The sequence below is a fragment of the Brachyistius frenatus genome, unplaced genomic scaffold (assembly GCF_029030835.1).
Source record: "Brachyistius frenatus isolate BFR_SWC_R1_liver_20210118 unplaced genomic scaffold, ASM2903083v1 Contig_62, whole genome shotgun sequence".
NCBI classification, from domain to species: Eukaryota; Metazoa; Chordata; class Actinopteri; family Embiotocidae; genus Brachyistius; species Brachyistius frenatus.
The window spans coordinates 1472599-1497843 of NW_027210661.1; the positions used below are offsets into that span (position 1 = coordinate 1472599).

General features: G+C 42.5%; 1 protein-coding gene across 1 annotated transcript; it reads right to left on the bottom strand.

Annotated features, from left to right (window-relative positions):
* Nucleotides 1–12391: 12391 nt before the first annotated feature.
* bmp16 (bone morphogenetic protein 16) lies at nucleotides 12392–22138 on the bottom strand. Its single transcript, XM_069706390.1, has 3 exons — nucleotides 21547–22138; nucleotides 15885–16249; nucleotides 12392–14897 (listed from the first exon to the last, which is right to left on the bottom strand). Exons 2-3 carry the CDS (start codon nucleotides 16240–16242, stop codon nucleotides 13825–13827), a joined length of 1431 nt encoding a protein of 476 aa, XP_069562491.1. The 5' UTR covers nucleotides 16243–16249; nucleotides 21547–22138; the 3' UTR covers nucleotides 12392–13824.
* Nucleotides 22139–25245: the final 3107 nt, after the last annotated feature.

Genomic DNA, 25245 nt, shown 5'->3' on the forward strand with positions numbered 1-25245 from the left:
AAAATATTAAATATCTGCTCGGTTAATTGTTAAATTATGACTAGGAATTACCAGTGGTTGAATTACCCATGAATTGCTACATTAATTAGCAGAGATGAGTCATTCTACTCAGCAGCTGTTGCACAATTTGAAGGACTACAGCTGTTTCCAACATTTCATTCTCTTTGACTGACATTTAAATAGCCCATAGTTGACTGATTTTTATTAACCGTAATACAAGCAGCAGCATTTTGCACTTACACAATAATTTTAATGTCAGATTTTTTTTAGTTTGCTGCTTTTTTTTTTTTAACTGATTGTCTGTGTTGATATTATGGATATACTTACAATTCCTCCTGCTGCTGTTACCATTGTTGATGATTTAATGGAGTCAACCCTCCCAGCCTTCAGTTCCTGAACAGCTTCCTAAATAAATTAATTCAAATGGAGTGTGAAGGATGTTTATGAGATGTTTTTAGTGTTTCCATGCAGTACCAAACCACAATCAGGATGTCTCTACCTCTGTCCAAATAAAATATAATACCATAATATAATGAGTCAAATTTTTGAAAACGATTTTCAATCATTTCCAGTGCAAGGCATCTTCAAAACAAGGATAATGTGGACACCTGCTGTAGTGCTCATTGTTATTACAACAGGCTTTGTTGATGTCCCGTAAGCGCTCATATGGAAATGCTCCATGGCCTCTTGGCTGGCTTCTCTTCTCTTCCTTCCTACTAGCTGTTGTCGAAATCTGCCAAAAGTGAGGTACATACACCCCCCCCCCCACACACACACACACACACACACACACCTGATCTTGACTCAGACCAGGTTTTGGGAATCTGCAGGACCATGTGGCAGATTGTTTGTCATTAAAGAGGGTACATGCTTCCAGTAAACCCCTGATCTCAGCTGGACATCTGGTTGATGGTGAAATTGTCTGTAAAAGCTGGAATTTAAATTAAAGTGACGTTTGTGTTTTAGAACAGCCAGTGAAACGTAGACATTCACAACAGGGAGGGGAAATACAACTGCTAAAGAAATAAGAGGAGCCTTAAAGCAGGCCATGAAAACTATTGAGTTTCAACAAAAACATTATTTTTAGAGAGGCCAGCCACAAACAGGCAGTTGTACCTGGCAACCATGGATATACTTCGGAGAACAGGATATTGCTCTCAAACATGCTGCCGGCTCACTTGAATAATAATTGCTCACCTAGCACGTGAAAAAAAAGTTTTAGCTTCCGGGTTTGCTTCCGTCCTACTGCACATGCTCATTAATGTTCCCCTCATGTGCCCTGCGCCTGCCTGCTAGTTCCCGAGCAGTCCAAAGACTTTACATTGTGATGACATCACAAGAATAAAACTAATTTCTCTAGATGCAGTTGGGTGGGAACAACTTGACAAGAACAATTTCTTGTCAAGTTGTTCATCTTGATGTCCTCCATATTGCCAAACTTTCCACTCTCTGATGCGCTCTGCTAGTTGTAGCTCAGATTCTGATCGCTCTGAAAAGGACGCCGTCGTTGTGTGTCATGTTGTGAGTAACGCAAGAAATCAGATCTTAGCCACCAGATCGTCCGGACTGAGACACATACGTAAAAACCCGATTGGAATTGCAAATTAATCCTCCAAATGTGATTTGGATCCGATTTGAAAAGTTTTTATTCCAAGCGTTTTTTTGCCATCCAGACTTTCAAAAATCAATCTGCCTACAATCTGGACGTAACAGAAAATGAATTGGCAGTCTGAACAAGGCCGAAGAGGACCTGTTCTATAAGTAGATATGAAGGGCTCATTCCAAGTTAAGAAAAACACAATGATTCTTATTTTCAGGTGATTATACACTAATATAAACATAATTATGAATATTACATTATGTTTTTGCCAACAGATCCTCCCAAATTGTAAACACCAAATGTTCAAAAGGATTTACAAAGTGATGTTACTCTAAAATAAGCACCCGGGACTGGCGTAGCATGTGGGGTGATCCTGAATGGAGCTTCATTTAGAGATGTAGTTTGATGCGTTCTCTGGCTTTAAAAAGATACTGACTTTCCCTTCTATAGACCTGCTACTGATTGGTCAACTATATTGGTTCTGTTCAGGGAAAACAATGATTTATAAACATTATTTTTGTACAATTTTTGTCAGGGTTTTTTGTATGTTTTCTTTTTTAAATTTTGGTGCATAAAGAGGGAAATTTCACCAATATCCCACTAGTTGAAGTTGTGGGTTAGTTTTATTCTTTGTATTAGTACCACAAAGAGAGATCTAAAGGGCTGCATGACACTGTCTTTTCCCCTTTTTTTTGAGGAGCAGTTTACATTTTAGAAAGTTGTTGGGTGTGTCAGTGAAACTTTCTTGAGATATCATTCAGTTAATTTAAGAGTATATTAAGTCCGAAATTTGTGGTTGTGGATTGGCATTCCTGCGGTCCCCCAAGAGTCTCAGCTCATCTCTTCATTATCAGACAAAATAATTGAGTCTCCACCAGCCCACCAGTGGAGATTAGAGGGTATATATCAGTCTTTCCATCGCTTTGTCTTGATACTGATCCCGCCCTTCCTCCCTTTGGAGTTACAGCCAGTGCTGCTGGAAACAGGCTCACAGCTAAAGGGGAAAGGAATGGAGGAAACCTTTTTCCTCCAAACCCAGCCAATGCTCTCTTCCCAGTCTGAACAGAGTTAGGAGGCTTGCTGTTCCTTACCTTTGCTTTGAGGGATGGTTGGTCTGGAGGAGGGTGTTTGATATAACACACATGATCAACCCTTGCAAAACCCATCCTAGGAGTGTGGGCATGTTGATGCTTGAGTGCTACATAGGAAAAGTTCCATACTGTGTATACCATGAATTCTTCATGAAGCTCTGTCTCATGCTACGATTGTGCTGTTTGTTAAAAACACACAGAGACATACAATTACATTCACATCCAATTCCTCAACCGACAACAAAAATTGATTGATAGATATCAGCAGAATGACATGTCAGGACCTCCCAAAGCCTCTACAACAGACCTTTAAAACAATTAATGCCACAACTATTCTCTGATCTGGAGGATAGATTTAATTTGACGGAGCCAATTATTTTTTCACAGTTAGGCCGAAAATATACTTGCTTTAAACTGAGCATTCGCGTGCGCATGGATCATTGTGGATCCTGCGTCTGTTTGGAGCGTTGATTGTTCAACTCCTCAGAAATGAATGCAACGTGTCCGCAAGCTGCAATATGCACAGGACCGGTAAGGGCTGGGAAGGGGCAGTATGAAGATGTGACAGAGTCAAGGACCCTTAAAACTAAATGGAAACAAGTCAGAGACTGTTACTTCCGTGCACGAGCCAAAGATGCATTTTTTTTCCTCCTGTCCAGAATCACTAAACCAGTGATCCCCTCGATTGTCGCCATGTTTATAGTTCACAACAGGCAGGTCAGGATATTCTAATGGTATCATTGTTTCACCCGTGTGCCCTCTGGTGGAGTCCTCCAGAAACACACATATATATATATTTCTCCAGCCTTCTTCTGCTGTGCAAAGGATTGTGAGTCAGAACAGCTGGAATAGCAGGCTGCCCTGCATACTGCAAAATACATAGTAGTCTGGTAGTATGGATACTGGAACGCAGGGTAACTTGACAGTTTGCTACACTACATGACAAAACAGCCTCCAGTTGAGCTTCATTTCCTCAATGAGGTTACAGAAAGGTTAAAAAAAAAAAAAAAAAAAAAAGATTGACAGGTTACAAGGTGCCAACAGTAACCTCTTGTGTCAAAGTTGCATGCTTTGTTGACTCGAAAAAACTGCATGCCATTATTCTCATTTGAATGATTCTTACATCACAAAACATGTTTGTGTTACACGTACAAGCATCTTACTTCCAAGCATACCCTGGCCTTTGACATGCTCTTTATGAGAGACATCAGTCATTATTTGTTCCAGTTCTTATCAGGAAATCATAGGTTGTTAGGGTGTGTTCACATTGTGGAAAAACATATGTCGTAATTCAAGTTATGTTTTTTTTTTAAAGCCTGTGGCCTTTCAATGTTTTCTCTAGCAGCTCTATGTGTCTGTTGGTGATCTGTTTCATTCAGTTGCTCTTAAAGGGATATATATGTTGTGTTGAATTTAATTGAACTGAACTGGTTTGAATGTTTTGCATTGAATGGTGCAGTGTTTACCACTTGGCACCCATCATGGCACTGTGCTAAATGGCTACAATGCTAATTTTGCTAGTAGCAGATTGCTACCTTTCAGAGACTCAAACTGCCTGGATGCTGATATTTCATCAAGAGGAAAGTTTTCTTTTTTGACTGGTCTCAATATGAGGCCAGTTTGTTATTTGTACATTATTTGTTATTTTTAATATTGAGAAATAAAATTGATTTGTTTTTCATCTCCGTTACCATAATGATATGCAACAGTGAAGAAGACGTGTGCAAAAGCTGTCTGAACAAATGCAATTTTTTTCTGTATTCTGGTAAGACAGAGAAAGTTGCTCCATGCAATCTAAAATGTCATCACTGAGTTTTCATTTTTAGATTACAGTGGAGTTCTCTAGCACAGTGTCATAACCACTAACTTTATCCTTAAACTGGAAGGCCAGTGACAGAAAAAAAGGACGTGACCGTGGAGGAAGGCGAAAGAGCAAGGTTGGGGAGGCGAAGGAAAGAATATGTAAGATCTGGCTGAAATCTGTGGGGAAGCAGTAGCTTGGGCCGGACGAGTTCACAGATGTTTTAAAGTGCTAATCTAATCTTTATGCCAGGCCTTCCCCCTCCTCTCTCTTTTTCTTTCCCCTCTCTCTGTCCCAGCCTTTTTCTTTTCCTCTTTCTACTTTTTCTGGAGGGAGATTGGAGAGACTCCAAATCGTGTTAATGCATCTCAGGAGCACCATGTACTGCTGCTGCTTGGTGATGAGCCTTAGTTATTCATGCGCCTGTTATCAGCCCTGTTTTCAGACACAGACACATGTGCAATTGCAATAAAGGAGTCTGGAGCTGAGAAAAAGAAAAATGAAAAATAACCTTGTGCAAAGATTAACAGAAGAAAGGACAAGAAGGGGGATTGTATTTTCTCTTTTAAGAATATCACCCCTGGTGATAATTCATCAAGTTCAATGACCTTCCTGTTTTACACTCTGACACTTATTGGTCCGCAGACTGCCTTTTTTTTTTTTAAAAACTCTGCCAAAAGTGTGTTGCTTTGGTATTATATAGCTCTGATACAGGATGAAGGGGGATTCCACTGACCTCTCATATGAGTGAAACTAATAAATTTTAGGCCCCACTTTGTGTTTGAACTCATTTCCTCCTCTTGTCACTCTCTTCCTCGTTTTTCCCTTTTGCTTTTTCTGCCTTCCTCCCTCTTGTTGCCTGATAGGAGGGAGGCTTTGTGTAGGACAGTAACTACATTGAAATACACCGACAGCTCCCTCAGATTCAGCGGATGTACTTTCACAAGGAGTTAATCTCACTCCACAGAATTTAGTGGCAAACCCAAATCCTGTGCTCTAAGCCTCTTCCTCCTCACGTGCTCGACAAAAAACAAAGAGGCTCTGCCAGAAAAATCCCCCAGGTCACAAAACCTGGAAATATAGCATGAGATTTAGAGGTATGTGTTGAAGTGTGAGAAGAAATTAGGCACTAATATTTCTCTGCTTGATGACATGAGTTGTTAACACGTCACATCTGCATTGTAATTTTCACATTATTCATGCCACTTTGCTTTTTTACTATTTGGTATTTTCTTTTTTTTCAAAGAAAATTAAGAGGATGTGTAATTTCTCATTGCTGAGCCTGCTGTTTGTTTCCTCTGTGACGAGTAATGTTCACTCCTGGTTGCCGACCAAGTATCACTTTGAATGTGCAAGTCATAAAATACACCATGATGAGTCCAACCTGGCAATCGCTACTAAACCTCCAATCACTCACATCCTTCTGTCGCTCTCTCTCTCCCGTTTCCTCTGTGTGCTGCTAAACATCTGGAGAAGAGTGATATCCTAGACGTAAACAGACCAACAGCTGTCAACCAGCTCCCCCCTCTCCCTCCTTTCCCCCAACCATCTCTCTCTTCCTTCATCACTTGATTCCTCCTTATATTTCTCTCGTTTCCTTCACAAGCTGTGTGACGGTTCCTGTTTCAATCATCCTGTCCCCTCCTTTCTGTTTGTTTCTGGTCTTGTTGGCATCAACAGGTGAGCATCTGTGATGGATGTGTTTCCTGGCTGGTTTGGGTCTTGTGATCTGAGGACACAGACTGAGTGATGGACTCAGTTAATGGCTGATTTTTCTGACTGCACTGAAATATTTTCCAGGGAGTTTGTGAAAGCCACAAACATTAAAGGCTAAATCCAATTTCTTAGTGTTGGCCATCATTTCGGTCGGTAATAATATCACTGTGCTCACAGGATTCATCTCTGAGAGCTGGGGGAATATGACCACTTTGTTAAAATGAACTTTGATGTGGCAAAAAACAGTCACACAATCAGGCAACAAATCCAGAGGGGCCCATTTTACTGTGGATTTATTATAAGTAACATAAGTAAATCGATGTAACATTTATACATTATATAATATAAGTTAACTTTCACAAGCAACGTTACTTAATGTACTTATTTTAATCCAAACAATGTTTTTTCCCAGAACCTAACCTGGTTTTGGTGCACGTGATATGGATGAGGGCATCAGAAAATAATGGGTCATGAAAAAACGTAGGTTTCTAACAATTTTAAAGCCATTATGTGAAACTATTTACGCAGTGGTCCAACGTAGCTATTACACATTTTGATGTGAGACTGTGTTGGCCATGCATGGGGAGCAAGTATGATATTTGTTCTATATTGTAAGACATGTCAAAATGAGTATAAGAAAATCAGAAGGGAAATTTGGTGCAGTTGGTACTGTTTTAGCCAAACTTATTTGGGAGAAATAACCAAAGCCAGTGTCATTGTAAACATCCACCACAATTTACAGATGGACTTCCTGGTACTGTGTGCAGTTGTGGCCGCCTGTTGTATTTTGCAGTGCAATGAGGGATTATTGCTGACGTTTCAGACTCACTATCAGTTTTGTATTCAATGAAGTGGTTTCATTAATAAGGCTATACTGTTGTCTTGTTTACAGCCAGTCTGATCATCTGATTGCTGATGTTTCTTACCCTATTTGATATCGTTCCAGATATCGTTGTTTCCACGTTTCAGTGATTATCGTGGTGAGACACCATAATGAACTGGAAATAACATTTCATGTCGGCTGTTTTAGGGGACAATTCAGAGGTCAGTGTTGTGAGGGAGGGTCCCCACAAACTCTAAATATCTTACTTAGGATCATCTCCTCCCTCTTCTCATCTTCAGTGGTATATTTCCTGAACGCATGCCCGAGTGATTAAGGCATATAAGAGGCGATGAGAGAAGGTAGGAATAGCAGAAAGAAGGGAAGGAATGAATGCAATTTCCATTCAACTGAGAACAGCATCCGCATTGTGAGACACCTGTACAAACATCATTTTTCATCCTTCAGCTGTAAGTGGGTGGGAGGAGGAAAGACGGAGGTGAGAAGGAGACCTAAATGAAGAGATGGACACGTGAAAGAAGAGGAGGAAAAAAGCAAGTGTGACTGGTGTTTGGATTCTTTATACTGGCATCACTTTTGTTTGAGATGTTATGTGGAGCTTGCACATGTTTTCAGTTTGAATAGACTTGACAAGGATGAATTTGGGACAACAGCTGGGCCGCATGCAACCTCTACATAGCTACATCAAACACACGTGCACACAGCGTTGAAGAAAGAGACAGACGGATGGGACGGCCTTCCTGACATCAGGGGTCAGTGTTCTCACTCGTGACTCGCCTGCTTCCGGCCGGCCGACTGGCGTTTCTACGTGCTGCACCTGCCTCACTCGGAGACCCAGAGGTCTATTTTTGCTCATTCAGTTTCAGTCTGTCTTTGAAGCTCAGAGGCGAAACCCAAAACCCACGCTATCTGTTTTATGTGTTTCAATCTTAAACCACCAACTCAGCATTAGCAGCAGCACACAACTGGTAGATACATCCACATCTGCTACAGTCATTTGGGACAGTATCATTTTATTGTGTGACACACTATATGTATCAAACTGCAATTTAGTGTACTAAAGGGGTTAGCATGATTGAAAACTGTTTGTGATGTCCAAAAGGGAATCTTTTGCAGCCATTAAGCGTCTCTGACCCTGGCAGTTTAAGTGATGCCCTGGATCTTCTGCTGCTGGTATATCACTGTCATCTTGGCTTTTATTTATCATCGCTGTTTACAACACTTGCTGCCACACACTCTATTTATCTGTGTACCTTCGCCAAATCCACATACAAACAGAACTGATGTATAGATATGGAAAACACTTTGGTAAAAAAGAAGACATTTGTGATTTGTCGCGACGCAAAATAGCCAACAATTTCTGAGCCTTTCAGTCAAAATATGTAGTTTTAAATTGAGTATTTGTACAAATTCCGATTTCATTCGATCATCACATTTGGATATTAAAATGTAAAAGTTATTACAGGTAATATCCAAAATGAGCTTCACACATGTATCATTAAATGTTTCAAATGTAACGTGGGTGGGCTGCACAGTTGACTCAGCAGTTTGCCAGACTGTGTTTGGTCAGGCAGGCGGGGAGCAGGCTGTCAGTCTGCAGGGGACACCAGAGGCCAACCAGGCTCTGTGTCCGTCTGTCTCCCCTCAGCTCTGTCAACGTGGGTGGGAAGAGTGACAGGTCAGTCCTTGTCAACTCTGTCGACAATCAGTCTGCACTGCAGTGAACCAGGAAGCAGTCCCCACGCCTGAAGGACATTGCTCATATTTGAGGGTTATTGGTATATGATTCTAAATATCTGCGCCAAAGTTCAACTGCAGCTGCATTTGGTGACACATTTTAATATCTTTACTATACAGTTCATTCTTCACTGCTGTTTGTGGCAATTTTATTTTTTAACGACCTGACAATCAATATTTAAGCTACACATAAATGACAAGTTTTCACCTTGGGAGTCAAATTTTCAGAATTTATGGCAAAATGCATGAGGTAACATAGAGGGATTATATATTTTTTCACCGCAATTATTATTTTGAATATTGTGGGGAAGAAGATAATTGACAAAATTGAGTTGCAACGTTGGAGGAAATATTCTGGCCACTTCTGGCTTTAGAGGTACAATTTCCTTTAACTGTTTCCTTAAACAGGGCAGGCAGTGATGTCCATGGCCTTCATGGGCATGAAACTCACCTAGTTGAATCATCAGTACAAAAGGTTAACAACTATCTACAAATATGTTGGTTCTTTGCTAAAAATAATATGTGGTTGGAGGTAGAAACTAAAGATTATTGTCACGGTTACACAGAGGAGAGGAACCAAATGCACGACACAAAAGGCAATAAGCTCAAACAAACAAAAACTTCACTTAAAAAGCAGCACACAAACACAGGGAGGTGAGCACCACTACACAAACAGGCATGGAATACACAGTGACCAGGTAAAAAGGCCAAAAATCTGGAATGGACAAAAGTCATATGCAAAGAGTGAAAAATTGGAAAGCAATGAACTCACAACAACTGAATACTCAGAGGGCTGATGGGCTAATGAAACACAGGTGAGCACAATAACTGCTGAGGAAACTACAAGAGCAGGAAGCAAAACAAACACACACGAGACGTGAGTGATTACAAAGTGAAACAGGAAATACAACCAACTAAAAGGCAAAACCATGATAATTATGGTGTTAAAAAAACGGAAGGTTGAAATCTGCAACTTCAATTAATTGAGTTTTGGATTCTGGGTTAATTTTGGATGAATTCAGCAGTTAAAGTATTGGCCACAATGCACACCTGTTTGATTGTTTTCCCAGGATACTTTCTCTATGTGTCTCTGTGACGAGTCCCACTGAGGATGGAAAACACAACTCTGTTTGTAATTATCTAGAAACTCTCAAAGATCACGTCTACGCGTTGTGTGAGGAATGCGTGATGATCCTCCCTCCTGCTCTCCCCCTGTTTATCTGGTGTATAAAAAAAAGATGAATCCCATCACCTGGTCAGACGTACGGCTCTACGTCCGTACTGCCTTGTGACCCTCCGCTGCTCCCCTGTAGCCCTCTGCATGATTGATAGACCGAGGGAAGGTGGTGCTCTAGATGGACTGGGTCAAGGCTGCTGCTAGCTTAAAACAGACTGCACACATCTGACAAAATAAGGGCGGTCATATCCTGTCTTTGTGCTCCACAGCCTCACCATTAAGGATTCATAACCAGAGCACCTGTGAGAGGAAGAACATGTGTCTCAAAGAGAGAAAATTGAGGCAACATACAGCTTCAATTGAGGGAAAGGTGGAAGTGTGATGCTCTACCCGTCTACGTGTGTCTTGGTTCCACTCCACAATTTAACTCTTAAACACAACAAGGAAATACCAAACGTATGTATACAATGCCTTTGAGGTAATCACTTTTTGTTTTTCCAGAAGTCGGAAATCTATAATATGAGATCAGAAGTGTCTGAACTCACCAGTTGGGGTTCATCAAAAGTCGTTCCCCTCCCTTCATTATAGTTCAACTTGAGGATTTTCCACCTGATTTTCTAATTTGGCACCTGGAAAAAAGGAGTTGATGTGTCAGGCTGAGAGCAGAAAAGGTTCACAAGCAAAAACTGTAAAAATGAACAGACGATTGACAAATAGGGTGGGATAAAGGTGAGCCTGAATAATCTGTGATTTGCAAAGGGGATGCTGAAGGATGAGAGTGATAGATGAGTCAGGAAGGGTAGAATAAAAAGGATAGGTTGCAGGAGAAACAGTGAGTAAGGGTCATGAGGGAAAAAGGCCAGAGGTTATCGCTCAACCACAAAGTGAGCAATGATGTGTTACAGCTCATCGGATAAAATGTACTGGCACTAACCCAAAGTGTAATCTGCTCGGAGTCTGTTGAGCAGCGGAGGCACACACACCATCTGTGAACGTGATCATATGACACATCTTATGTGCACATCTTTAGCTTCCTCCTCACTTTCTTCTCTTTGCTCTGGTTTTCTCTTCACACACACGCACGCGCGCGCACACACACACACACACACACACACACACACACACACACACACACACACACACACACACACACACACACACACACACACACACACACACACACACAACCTACCAGGGTACTCCTGACAGGTGTTGAGAGGTGAAATATGCAGAGGAAGGAAGTTTAGAGAGTTCCAGCTGGATGCTCTGGACAGTTACCTCCAAAAGCTCAGCAGCAGGACTGTTTCACACCAAACATTGGACAGAGCAACTAGTGGTGAAGCACCAAAAACTGAGCCCTGTACATTTGTGATCTCTGTGGGGCCCCCCTTACTCTTTTGAGAAATCTATTGACATGGCTCTGTGAATATCTACAGCTGGAAATGCATGCATCTGTTGTGGTTACTAAAGTAATTAGGAATTAAATGTTTTTAAAGAAAATCTATGCAACCTAAAATACCAATCATATTTACGTACAAAAAAACAAGGAATTAAACAGTCTGTAGTTTGGAAGAGAGCTTGGATTCCTCCAGATTATGTCATCAGGAGGTGTTTTGCAGATGAACGAACACAAAGATTTCAGTACAGGCAACATGGACTTAAAGGTCCCATATTTAGCATTTTTTTCCAGTGTTTTATTTGTCTTAATATCTACAAAAATATATTTTTGTAGTTTTGATTCCCAAAAAACATTTCAGTATAGTTTTACATATCCTCTTTTAGCTTCTCTCCGGAGCTCCATCAAAAAACGACTGTTTCGTATCTGTGTCTTTAAGGCACATAGATATCAATGATCCTCTTATCTGATTGGTTGACTCTTTACTGAGTGACACACAGCCAGGCCAATCACAGGTTGTCCTCTGTCCTGGAGCTTGCTAGCTCTGTGATAGAATGACTGCTTAGTGTTTTTGTCCACATAAAAGGTTGGAAAGTGGGCCGTGTTGAGGGAGGACATACGACATGAGTGTGGGTTTGTGACATCACAAATTAAGTTTGATGAAGGTGAAGTCATGCTAGGTTTTTCTTTCTAGCTGAAGTTGCAGTGGCGGTAGAGTTTTAGCGCGTGTGGTCCTCATTGATTGATTAAAGGACGTTCCAATAGTTTCAGATTTAACACCAGGATGCAACCCATTAGGATGCAACGGCTGCAAATGACTCCCTTATGTAGTTTGACCAGACCCGTATATTCACAGTGAATTTGGGTATTGTATACACAAAACTTAAGATCTTTGCTCTCTTTGTGAGGTTTTGGGTTCTTGTTTCCTTCCTTTGCTTTGGCATGAGAAAAATGTATGCAAAGCCTTTAATACATTTGGGCTGTGGAAAAAGAAAAAAAGAAGGTTGAAGCAAATGAAACGTCACTTCACAGTTGTGCTGTTTGCTCTGTTTATTAGAGGTATATTGTCAAACATTTTACAAGCTGTTGCTTAAATGTTTCCATCTAGAGAGAAAAATGCAACACTGAAAAACATTTACAAAGCTCAGCAGAGAACACTTTTAAAGCCCCTGTTTGAAAGGCACGAAAGTCCCAGTTTTAATATCAGTCCTCCTTTTTTTGGTATTCTTGACACATGCAGACACAACTAGCGGAGACACCTGTTGTTACACACTTCAGTAGCTACAATACATAGAGCTTTCCATTGAATTGTTAGTTGAGCTTTTAAAAGGCAACACCACTTATGTCTCTATCATGTGCGTGTTGTACACCAAAATGTGTGCAATGATGAGGTGGGAAGTAACACAGACTGTTAATTCAAAACACTGAACATTTGTATGTGTAAAGCTACCATACTTCATGGGGACGGCAGGCTTTCAGTTTGCTGTATGCTCTGTTGAGTGCAGGTATCTTAAATATTTTCAAGATTAAATACATCATATTGCTGCTATTTTAAATATATAATGTGTTTTTTAAGTTAGAATCGCCATTCAGTGGAATTATCTATAATCACAAGACAACCATGACTTGGATTTTCTTGACGTCTGCAAAAGAAATTTACAAAAAAGTCTCTTTTTTTAAATAATAGTGATAGTAGTACATTCAAATAATAGCATAATAGTTCTTCAGCATTGTTGTTGCGATGTAGGGGTGCTTGTAAGGGACGGTCTGTCATTATATTAGCTTTCATAAAAACAGATGAACCCTATTTATTGGGTTCAAAATACGGCACAAACAGCACTCACACAACGTTTAGATGCCATACTGGTGCCATCGTCATATTGCTAATGGTGTCAGTCATCAGTACGTCCATCCGAAAGATACAGAGTTGTGCAAACCCTGCTCCAGAGCTTAAAATGTATATGATCACATGTGCACATGCCAGTCAGACAGCTTTATCGGAGCTAGATGGTTGGCAAACATAAAATACACCATATTGATGTTAAAGCGTCAGTTGATGGTGTATACAGGTGCATCATTGCTAAATGGGGAAAAGTAAAAGTAATTCATAGCAGTTTACCTGTGTCTTTTCTCTGCCTCATTGTCTAATCATTCATCCTGCTGTATGTCAGAGTCCATTTGTTTCTCTCACTCGTTTCTACTTTTTTCTATGTCTGACGTCTTTTCTTGCTCCTGGTACTGATGATTTAGCTGCTATATCAATTTCCCTTATCTCCCTCCTCCCCACTCATCCTTCTTATGCTGCTACATTTGTCTCTATCAGTCTCTCTGTCTGTTTGCAGTTAGCTGGCTGCTACAGTCTCTTCTTCCCACCATCTGCCTTTTCATGCTTCTGTTTTTTTCCTATTTCCACGCTGCTCCTCCGTCCGCGTGAGAGCATCTCTGGGTTTGAGTTGTCCAGCCCACTACCGACAGCCGCAGCCCTCCACCACCATGTCCTGATAATTCTTCAGCACGACTCGGTCTTGAGGGTCCAAGTAGAGCAGGGCAATGGGGCTGAGGGAGGTGGGGACGCAGCAGGCCCGGGGCACTGCTCCGTTTACAGAGTTTACCAGAGTTTGCACCATGGCATGGCTGGAGGAGTTCATGTGGTCGGCCAAAGGAAAGCGACACTCTCCGAGGCAGAAGAAGGCATCGTAGCCGCTGGGTGCAATGATCCACTTGTGCCAGCCCACGTCGTTGAAATCTACATATAGATTGTGACGGCGGCATCTGTTACGGGAAAGGCGTTTCAGTTTTGCAGCACGGCCACCATTTCTTTTCACCCTTCCACGTTCATTCCAGCTGACCCCTCCTTTCTCAACCCCCCAGCCCGGCACAGTAGACCCCGTTTTTTTGGCCTTTTCCCAGGTTTGGTCTCTATTGCGGCCCTTGCTGCTGTTCCTGGCCACTTTTTTCGTCCCTTTCCTCCCTCTCATCCTCTGGACATTACCAGGGGTTTTCCTGCCATGTTTGACTAAAGGCTCCCCGCGGCCATCATGACTATAAGTCACCAAGAGGGGTCTCTCTTGGGCCCAGCTGTGATCGTCCTGGCCCACGGACCTGCATACCCTCAGGTGTCCCTCTTTGTGTTTCTCTGTCTTTTCTTCACTTGCAGCAGAGGAGAGGCTCTCCTCAGGAAGTGAGGTGGAGCCGTTTTCAGGTCTGACCTCCAGGACGAAGCCCAGGCTGCCTTTGACAGCATGGGCCTTGTGGACGAGCTCTGCATTGAGGCTAAAAGCCTCCCAGAAACCACTTGCTTTGTGGCTGTGGAGGCCAGTGGTGAGTAACCTTGTCTCCAGCAGAGTGGGCTCAGGCTCATGGTGTTCAGAGAGGTATAGATTTAGTCTGTGGGGCCCAGGGCCCAGGGAGTCTCTGTCACTGCGTAGGAGCCGAAGCTCAGCGGAGAGCACCCTCTCATCCTGAGGGATGGAAGAGATATTGAAGGATATGTGCACTCTCGTGTGATCCTCTGCTATGGGACTGTCTCCAAAGGGCTCTAAGAGGAGGAGAGACAAGGGAATGCAGGAGTTTAGTAGGGTTTAGACTTACGCTTTATTTAACTGAGGACCACCTGGTTCTTGAATGATGTCAAAAGCAGGAAAATTATCACACTATCTAAAAATAACAGTAAATAAATTAAAACCCCCTCCACGTGGTAAATGTTTCTTCTGTTGGATTTTTGAGCGTCTGCAAATTTCTTTGGGAATTTCCACCTCTGAACCTCAATATTAACTAATATCAGTCTGTGCATTATCAATTCATTAGTTGGCATTTCTTGTAGAAGGCAGCTGTTATGAATTCCATTTGCACTGCCACAGAAAAACACAATCTATCTCTGACATGACCCTCCAGATTAGATTAAATAACTCCAGGTGTGTTCGGGTGTCACTTTCTCAGTTTAGAGCAAACAGTCCTGACAAACAGGAATCTCCAGTCTTAGACCATGAATGTGCAACTAATAATAAGAGCATGAACTGTGTTGAATAGAGGCAATAAATCCACTACAGAACTCCGGTTTATTCTCAAGAACTCTTTAATTTGATGCTCATATTCCCGCACTGCATATGCTGGAATTATTGGAAAAGTGTAGGCAACTGTGGAGGGTCAAGAGCAAATGTTTGTCCTGGTGAACCTTAACAGGTAACCCAGCCATGATCAGAAGGCCAAGGCAAAGACTCCAGAGAGTCCAGGACAAAATCCCCATCAGAGTGAGATATATGTGTCTAAGCATGCTCTCAAATGTTTTGAAAGAGGACTTCCTCATCTAAGAGAGTAGAAATAAATCTTATTTATGAGTTTAGATTATTAAAAGGCGAGTCAGTAAACATCTGCGGCTGTCATATATTGAATGTATGGCTGCTCAAAGAAGTCCACAGAATGAACAGCCTCCCTGAAACTAAAGTTCAAAGGTCAAGGTCAGCTCAATTATACATCCACAGAAATAGGTTGACGGCATGGCATCTCGATGTGTCAGTAAACTTACCGCTGTGGTGAAAGCTGCGTACAGTGTTGGCCTGCTGGATGTGCTGGCTGGGGAAACTAAATGAAGGATCCTCCACCAGATGGTACTGCTGCTGGTGGAAGCGGTAGAGATCCAGGAGGTACCGGGGTGCTGGCACTCCAGGCCGTGGGTCTGGCTGAGACTGCAGGCCGAGCCGGCTCAGGAGGAGAGTCTGGATGGTCTGAGCCAGACTGGGATCCAGGAGTGATGGCAGGCCTGACAAGGAGGGTGCGGAGGAGACCCTGCCATGATCGATCTCACTGGTGTCTCCACCCTGGCGACCAGACGAGGCTTGAGGTAGCAGCAGGACCATGAGGAGCAGGAGGTTAGCAGGGAACATGGTGGACCTGGAGGGAGATAGGGAGGACAGGTGATGCGGTGGACAAAAGAAGAAAGGTGTGTTAAATTTATGTACAAGAATGTAAGTCATATGACATAATGACAAAGTATTAAGTATTGGTTTAGAAATCTGCAAAAGAGATAGCCCCTACGAAATGCTCCTGGACTCTGTATATCATGCTCATGTCTTCTTCTTCCTGGACACACTAGTTTCTCATTAGTCTTCAGCCTTCATGTGGCATATGTTCAAGAAGTTTACTGTCTACATATCCATATGAAGTTGTATGCTTATTGCTCCTGGCTGTAGAAACAGTGCTACTTTGTTTTTTCTTTGTTAATTTATGGCAAGCTTCTTACTCCCGAGGACCATAGATCTCATAGGACACCTCGGGTGGAGTAATTAAAGCGTCTCTGTGTGTTAATCATGCTGCGTGTTCGTGTGTGAAAGAGCTCATAGTGCTGTGTATCAAAAACATCTAGCATTAATCAAAGGCCGTGGACTCCAATGACACGTAATGGAGTTGTAGAGGCCTGATGCAATGACGGGTAACCAATTTTTTCTTCTTCTCCTCTCTTCCTTTTCAAATCACTGGAGAATGTTCATATTGAAGCATTCAGCAGCTTTCCATAACTGTGACTGTGTGTAAGTGTAGAGGGCAGAAATCTTTTAATTCAAAGTCTAATTAAATTTAGCCTTTATTTACAGGTATATTCAGGACGAATATTAGATCTTAATAGAACATACAGATCTGATTGAATGCTGTTGTCACTGATACTCGCATACAAAGAAACCTCAGACAACCTTTATAGTTCAGATGTACTTGTTGTCTCATGCTGATGAGCGAATTTAGTCCGATTTCAGGGTTAAATCCTGCATTTATTTAGAATTTTGTTGGTGGCAAAACTCATTTGTTTATGTTTGGATTAAATATCTTCAAAAGCATTACATTACAGCAATTATCGCTGTTTGACTTTGGACTCCTGCAGGCCAGGAGGATAATTGCACTTTGAAGAATATGGACATACCTTCTATAGGAATGTGGACAAAGCAAGTGACAGCTTGTCTCGTTTTGGAGAGATTGACAAGAACTGTCAGAAGGGAAAGAGAAGAGCTTTGCCTGGATATAGAAGGAAAGGAAAGACATCAATTTGAATTGTATGAAAAGTATGAGCTATTTGCTGATATGCAATATGTTGCCATTACAGTTCAAATAAATATTAAAATGAACTATTTTAAAAGATTATAATGAATCTTGATCTAAAATTTGCTAATGCATAAAAATGTCACATCGTCTCATGAACTGTAGAAGTTGGGTTTGAGATGCAATGCCTTTTTTACATACAGAAAATGAAAAGAAAGAGCACAGAAGAGGGTCAATCTGGTGCAGTGGGTTCTAATGAGAAGCAAATTTATGATGGAAAATAGAGTTCAGATAATGTAATGCTACCAACAATCTGTCCCTGACCAACAATCAGTCTCTTCATCAAAGAAACTCTATGCTCAACTCCTGTGGTTTGCACATTGGGTCCTTTTGAACCTCTGTTGGTTACCTAAACACCCCATTTATGAGTTCAAATTATTGAAATTGAAAAAGATCACTTTCATGTTCATTATTGGGAAAAACCCACAACAGGGTTGTTATGGCTACACTCGGCTGTGTTGGGAAGGTTAAGCTCCATTCAGCTTACTCCAAACAAGTGCTCACCTTATCTCCCGCCATGACTATCCTCAGCGCGGGAACACGAGCACAGACGCAGGGGTCACGCAATTGCTACTGCAACCTTGCTGACACCCTGCGTCTCTGTACTACAGGTGTTAATAACTAGAGAGAGTAATTAGAAACCAGCAAGGTAACGGCCCTCTTGACCTGAGGAGGTAGAGGTGATGTGTTAAGAGGTCAGTGCAAAGGTGTAAAACCTATTGACTGGAGAGAAACAAAACAATCTGAACTGCAAATGAACTCAACTGCCACACAGGAGAGTAAAATGGAATCATGTACCCCATGTCGCCCCTGCTGACTGGACAAATGCTTTTTCGACATCTGAATCACTGTCTATCAGAGTACTTCTAGCTAAGATTTCTGTTATCTCTTTTTTGTCCGAGTGCTCACATATCTCACATATCTCTCATTCTCGCCTCTATCGCTTATCTCATCTCTCTTAGGGACAGAGAATCAATTAAGCCCTCTAAAGCGAAATAACTGAGGTGTTTATGGCTGAGTGAACACATAATGGTGCTGTAATGAGCACTAATCTCACCACACTGTCAGAAAAGGGGTTAAAAGGAGGTCACGGGTGTGAAGGTGTGTACATTCTTATGCGTGCGTGTTGTTCTATGGTACGTGGTTTAAAGGGCAGGCCTGGGAAAGTAAGACACCTCCAAGCGTGGGATTGTTGGTAGCTATCCATTCAATTATTGCAGCCACACCCAGGGCTGTTTCACCTGAGGAAACGCAGCAGAGGACAATTACAGATTAGACACTCTACAGGACAGCCTCTCCCTTATATTGTGGAGGCTTGTAAAGCAGATTAAGAACAACAACACCACCTCTCTCCTGTACTTTCTTCACCGACTAAACCTCCCAGGGGACTGAGGTACAAAGGTTCAGTTGTCACTCCAGAAGGTGTGTTGCAGCCTGAGCGAGGCAGAGAAACACAGATGAAGAGAGAGCCAGAGGTTGCAAACTGTGGACAGCTTGCCCTACATCACTTTGACACATACGGCCTCTCTCTTCTCCCCGGGTGTCTGTGTTATGACTGGTTCTATATAATTTAAACAGGACAAAGAGGATCCAGCGGTAATTTACCATCCTTATGTCATGTGTATCAGGGCGCCACCCGCACCAACGTCCACTCATTCCAGCTTGCCAGAAAAACTGACAGTTTTATGATCACAACCCCCCAGTTACGACTTTTTTTTTTCTTTTTTTTTTTTTTTTTAATCTTTTCCTCCCTGGTATGAATCTGGCCTCAACATGGACCAATGAAATGTTCTCGGAGGACAAAGTAAGAGAGCTGTACGATGAATGGGTCAGGGATGAGGTGAGGTGAAGGTTTAGAGTTCAGCGGCTGTGATTGAGTGTCGTTTCCCTGCATGTGTGCATGCACGTAGCTCAGCCTATTAGACATATTAGAAGTGCCTTGACCTCCCGAGCAGACAGTAGCGTGACCCTGGCATGCGGCAGACGGGTGTCGTTGCTGGTCTGCCCCGTGTCTTTCTGAACTCACTGATTAAAACCTCTGACGTCCGTTTCTCTCTCTGCCTCTCTTTTTATCTGTTTATTTCAAACCCTGCTCCCTTTCCTCTTCCTCCTTCCTCTTTGCATTCCTTGAACTTTGTCCTTTTGCTTGTCGTCTGTGTTGTCATACAGTACTCTATGTAACTGCATTCTTTTTTTCTCCCATACCATCTTATAATTCAGCCTCCCATGTGCCTCAATGTTCTTTCTTCCCTTTCTTCCTCCTCAGTCTTTCGTTCCCTCTCTCTCCCCCTTTTTTTTTTTGTAATCTTGTTCCTTTTTCCTAGGTCTTAAATGAATGGTGTTTTTGCGGAAGAGTGCGGCAGACTGTTGCCAGGCCAGGGGGCCTGAGTGTCACGGCAGCCGGCTGATTTATCCACTGCCGCTGTCTTCATGTTACGCCTGGTCCCTCAACTTTCCCTTCCTGTTGTTCTTCCCGTGTTTCTTTTCCCAAATTCCTCCTCTCACTCTCCCTGATCCCCCCCACCCCACTTCCAGCTCTCATTTTTCTATGCTGCTGTCTTATTCTCTTAGAACATGATACATGCAGCGCCCATGCCACAGGGTTTTAGTGCTCTGAGCTAACTCAAATACATGAAAATATGTCATGTCAGACAGCCTCATGAGCCAAAACATGATGTACAGTGTACACATACACACCTGAGAATAGTTATGAGGATACATCTGTATTCACTGCTGCTCTTTTTCCACAGCGGGCTTTTATGCTGTTGCAAATAAAGTGAGCATACATGCCATAGTCAGTATAATTAACTGTGAGGTTATGGCTGCACCATACTCCCCATGCTTAACTAGTCATTAATGCATGACTCTGAGCTGTGGAGTTAATATATAATGGGGGTGATGTGAAAAATGTCCGAAACAGTTGCGAGTGCAGTTGTGGTTCTGCTTTCTGAGGCGGAACAGATGAAATCATTAGAACAATATTCCAGGTCGGCTGCTGTGTGGTTTTATTGGACTCTATTAGAACAGCACTCTAATTCATTGCAGCTGGACTGATTAGCAGGCTAATGACCCACATGTCAAATATCCATTTCTGTTCTACACACACGCAGACACAAACGTGTGTCCACGCAAAGAGCAGTTAAACACATGCTAGCAGCCAGGCTACGTACACACACACACACACACACACACACACACACACACACACACACACACACACACACACACACGTAAGCGCACGCCAACACGTATAACTGTGGAGGAGCTGGTTTGGAAATGTGTTGGAACAGTTGGAAATAGACTTAGACGCACACACACAGACAGACAGACAGACAGTTTTGGTGTGTGCAGACATCCAGGAGTCGGGTGAACCTGGTGCTTTCTTGCACTGACTGAGCAGGTATCACATCTACACACGCGCACACGCACTTTATTTTGTGTGAAGTTTCATTTGTGTGTCGTTTCAACCGAGCATCATTGGGTCACCATGTGTTTGCAGCTCGTCTCTTTCATCCTTGCACGGCTCTTTTCTTTCAGACTGGGATGCTCGGCGGTCTCAGTGTCACAAGTGCATTGTGGTTAACAGGAGGCCCCGCTGAGGCACAACGCTGCAACAGCATCAGTGGAAATACTGACATATCTACCCCATGACTGCCGAAAGCTCAGAGACTGCTCTCGTTGTGCGTCTGACAGCTGAACCGATGTGAAATACAGAACAAAAACACACCTCTGCTTTTCCCATTAAAGCTGCTGAGCATTAACACTGATTCATTCATACTGTGTATGTTGCAGCGGCGGGGAGTTACGTTATGCTCTTTGAACTCATAATGGGCACATTATTCTCGGGCAAGTTGCTTACCGGACAAGATTTTGATTGAGCAATGCCGTGTGCCAGCAGTGTATGCATGTTCATGAGTGTGTGTGTGCATTTTTCCCCAGAGTGACTAATGGTTTCAGCAGTGCAGTTCCTGTGGCCTGTGGCTTGACAGACAGATGTGTGTATGTGTGTGTGTGTGTGTGTGTGTGTGTGTGTGTGTGTGTGTGTGTGTGTGTGTGTGTGTGTGTGTGTGAGAGAGAGAGAAGGATAAGGATGTTGTACTCACGTCCAGGTGTGGTGGGATGTATGCAGAGTCCATGGTTTATCCTTGAGCTCCAGTGTTACGATCCCTCGGCTCCCGCTCCCGCTCCTTTGGACAGAATGGACAAAGTGGACTATTTACCTCTCTCTCTCTCTCTCTTTTTACCTCTCAGAGCAGCCAGTGCCTGTCTCTCCTATGTCTCCTATGTGAATGGACTGTCGGTAATGCGGCTTGCTCCATGTCTTTCTCGCCTCTCTGCTCCCTCGCTTAGCTTCTCATCCTGTTGTCAGTGTCAGATAAGCAAACTCTTAAAAACATCCACCGGCTTCCCCTCTGCCTGCCTGCCTGACCTCTGCTAGTAGGCAACTCCCTTTCTCTATTGCCTGCACTTCCACTGGTTGTTTGAAACAGGCGGGTGCTGCCGCTGGACGCTGCAGGAGGAGAAATGAGTTGTGTCTGTCTGTCTGTACTGTATCACTGGCAGCAACTCCCTCTAGTTCCTAAACCTCCTTACTATGTGTCTCTCCTTTCCTCTCTACTCTGTTCCTCCCTTTTGTATCTCCACCCCCTTTCCTCTCTCTCTTCTACACACACCTCCACCACACACACACACACACACACACACACACACACACACACACACACACACACACACACACACACACACACACACACACACACACACACACACACTTTTTTCCCTAATACGAAGTGTCCAGCTGGTAAACTCAGTTTAACTCTAATTGACTTTCCTGGCCACTCAGATCCTCTCAAATAGTGATGTCACTAAGTCCAGCCCCAGTACATTTACAGGCTGTTATCTCTGTGGGACACACACACACACACACACACACACACACACACACACACACACACACACACACACACACACACACACACACACACACACACACACACACACACACACACACACACACACACACGAGTCCAAACACTCATAGACATTCTAATGGACACAGAGTCACACTAAAAGGGAACCAACGTACACCTTTACACACATGCATTCATCTGAGGTCAGCACACACAAGCAGACTGATTATCATCCACATTTCCTCCTTTAACAGACTCACCTGCCGCGTTTCGTTGGCACCATTTTACTTTTCGGCCAACATGCTCGCAGACAGTCCCGCCGTCATTATAAATACGAGGCCCCATGACACTGAATGAGAGCACACAGATTCAATGTATGAATGGATGACTCATAAGACCGGCCATGAAGTCACCACGGTTGAGTTTCATGATTGGATGGAAGTAAACGTTGAGGTAAAGGGAAAAAAAAAAAAAAGGAAAAAAAAAAACAGGCTGTACTTCACTACGGGTTGAAGCAAGGTGCATCTGTCCTTCCAGCGCAAAGCGGGTGGCGGGGGGGAATTTGTATTCATGGGGTGGGCCCATGAGAAAACGTCTCTTTAGGATGCACCGTCTCACATATTAGATCTCATCTGGAGAACCACTTGCCCACGTCCCTCTGCTCCTCCTCTCTGTCCCCTCCACTTGCTCTTCCAGTCCACTCTCGTACAAACGCACAAAAAAAACTCATCCTCAGACCTCATTCATCCCAAGGCTGAGTAATTGCTCCAGTGCAGAACAACTTCACACACAAACACACACACACACACACACACACACACACACACACACACACACACACACACACACACACACACACACACACACACACACACACACACACTTGCGTTACCAGGCTGGTTGTTATCAGATTCAGTATGCTTGTATCAATTACAATAATCCTCAAAAACTGAGAGAAGTAATTACGTGATGTGAGAAATATATTCAATTGCCCGTGTGCACCTTCGCACACATCCTCCTCTGCTGTCAGCAGCTGCAACTAAAACATCTGACATACAGAACTGACCTTCAGAGTCCAAATCATAGTTTCAAACATTCCGTGTATAAGTCCTTGATTAAAGCAGCGAACTCCGACCAACTCCACCTGACCTTTGACCTTCCTGAAGAAGGATTTTATTTTTGGGGTTAGTTTAGGTATTTTTGGCATTTGCCATCTCCAAACAAAGTCAGCAACGCACCATCAGTCCAGGCAGTATGTCTCAGACCAGCACTTTTTCTTTGTCATTTTATTTTTGAGAGTGGCTCTGACCTGTGTACACATCATTAGTTAAGCTTTCTTTATCTCTAGCAGAGAGTTAGACGAGAAGCTCATTATCACTCTTATACTTTACTGGAGGAGGATTATTCTAATTCAGCATAAAAATTATGGACAGGAGGAAATATAAATTTTTAAATTACTGTTTATGATACTGCTATGCATTTTAAAACAATAAACAGGTATAATATGTTCACTGATAAGCTTTAGACGTGTCGGTAGGCACATTTTTGAACTTTTGATAGCTAGTTTTACTGTCTAACCTGGAGGCTGATCAGCTGCCAACTGTGGCTTCAATAAGCCCAGACATAATGATGCTATTGATCTCCTCAACTAACACTACAAATACAGTGAATAAGTACATTTGCCCAAATGTTACTTGATCTGTTCCTTATATGTGAGCTAGAAGTTAGAAAGCTACAAATGTAATCCAGTTTACTGTCGCATTCATTGTAGGTCCTACTGAATATGATGTCAGCCATCAAAAGGCTGATTTCGGGCAAAAAATGCTGCTTATTCTTTTATTAGTCATAAGTAAAGACCAGGTCTTGCTCCAATCTGATACCCCATGCCTCCTTATATTAGTATGTTCACTTCATCTATTGTCAGTTCTTAACCTTCCCTCTCAAAACCCCCTTTTTTCTTTTTCCTCCTGTCCTTCTCTGTTATTACAGGGGAGAGAGGGGGGGGGGGGGGGACAAAGATGAGAAGCTATGAAGTCCCCGAGCTACTAACCGTCCTGACATATCATCAATCTGTTCATCCCCTTGTACTCTACTCCATTTCATCCCACCTCCATCTCCACAATATCTGCCATTCCAGTTAAAACAATGTGCTTGCTGGTCCGAGTTGGTTACCTGACTTTTTATGGTTTTTTGATTTGATCTCCTGCTTTTAGTTCCAGACTTCTTTTGGTTTTTGTTCATTTCAGTATGAAGTGAAAATCAAAAAGCAGATTTGCGAGTTTTCGGTAATCAATCAATTTTTCGATGAAAAAATTTTGTGTCATGAAAAGCCTTCCTTATTAATGCATTTTGGGGAAATGTTAATGCATTTTAGAGTTAAAAAAAAACATGCTTAAGTTACACTATATTGTCCAAACCCAGAAGACAAAACAGTAAGAAAACATAGACACTATTAAAGCGCAATCTCACAAAGTCTTGAACGCACCACAAGGGAGAGTCTCTTAAACCTTACTGACCCACAGATGGCCCTGTCATTATACTTATGTTAAGCTGCCAAACTTTAGAACTAATTTAAACCCAAGTTTCCAAAGCTGTCAAAAGTGTCAGGATATATTTAGGGAAAAAGACATTCAGAATATCTCAAATCATCTCAATCATTTCACTGGAATTAGCTGATAAAGAATATAAACAGAATATGTGTGATACCTTAAGACACACGGTTTAGCCTTTAAGACAACTTTTCAACTTTAAAGTGTAAAGTGACAAAACATGACTAAAACATGACATGTTTCACTGCAGTTTTTAAAGTTGTACAAATATGGATAACTAAACATTAAAGGTTTCAGACATTGTAGCTCAGCCACAGCTCTGACTTTCCTGAGTGCCTTCTCA

Excerpts from the sequence above, each read along its gene's own strand:
- bmp16 (XM_069706390.1), bottom strand. The coding sequence starts at position 16,242 with ATGTTCCCTGCTAACCTCCTGCTCCTCATGGTCCTGCTGCTACCTCAA. Across the intron at positions 14,898-15,884 it reads ACGCAGCTTTCACCACAGCG|AGCCCTTTGGAGACAGTCCC; the intron begins GTAAGTTTACTG and ends TCCTCCTCTTAG.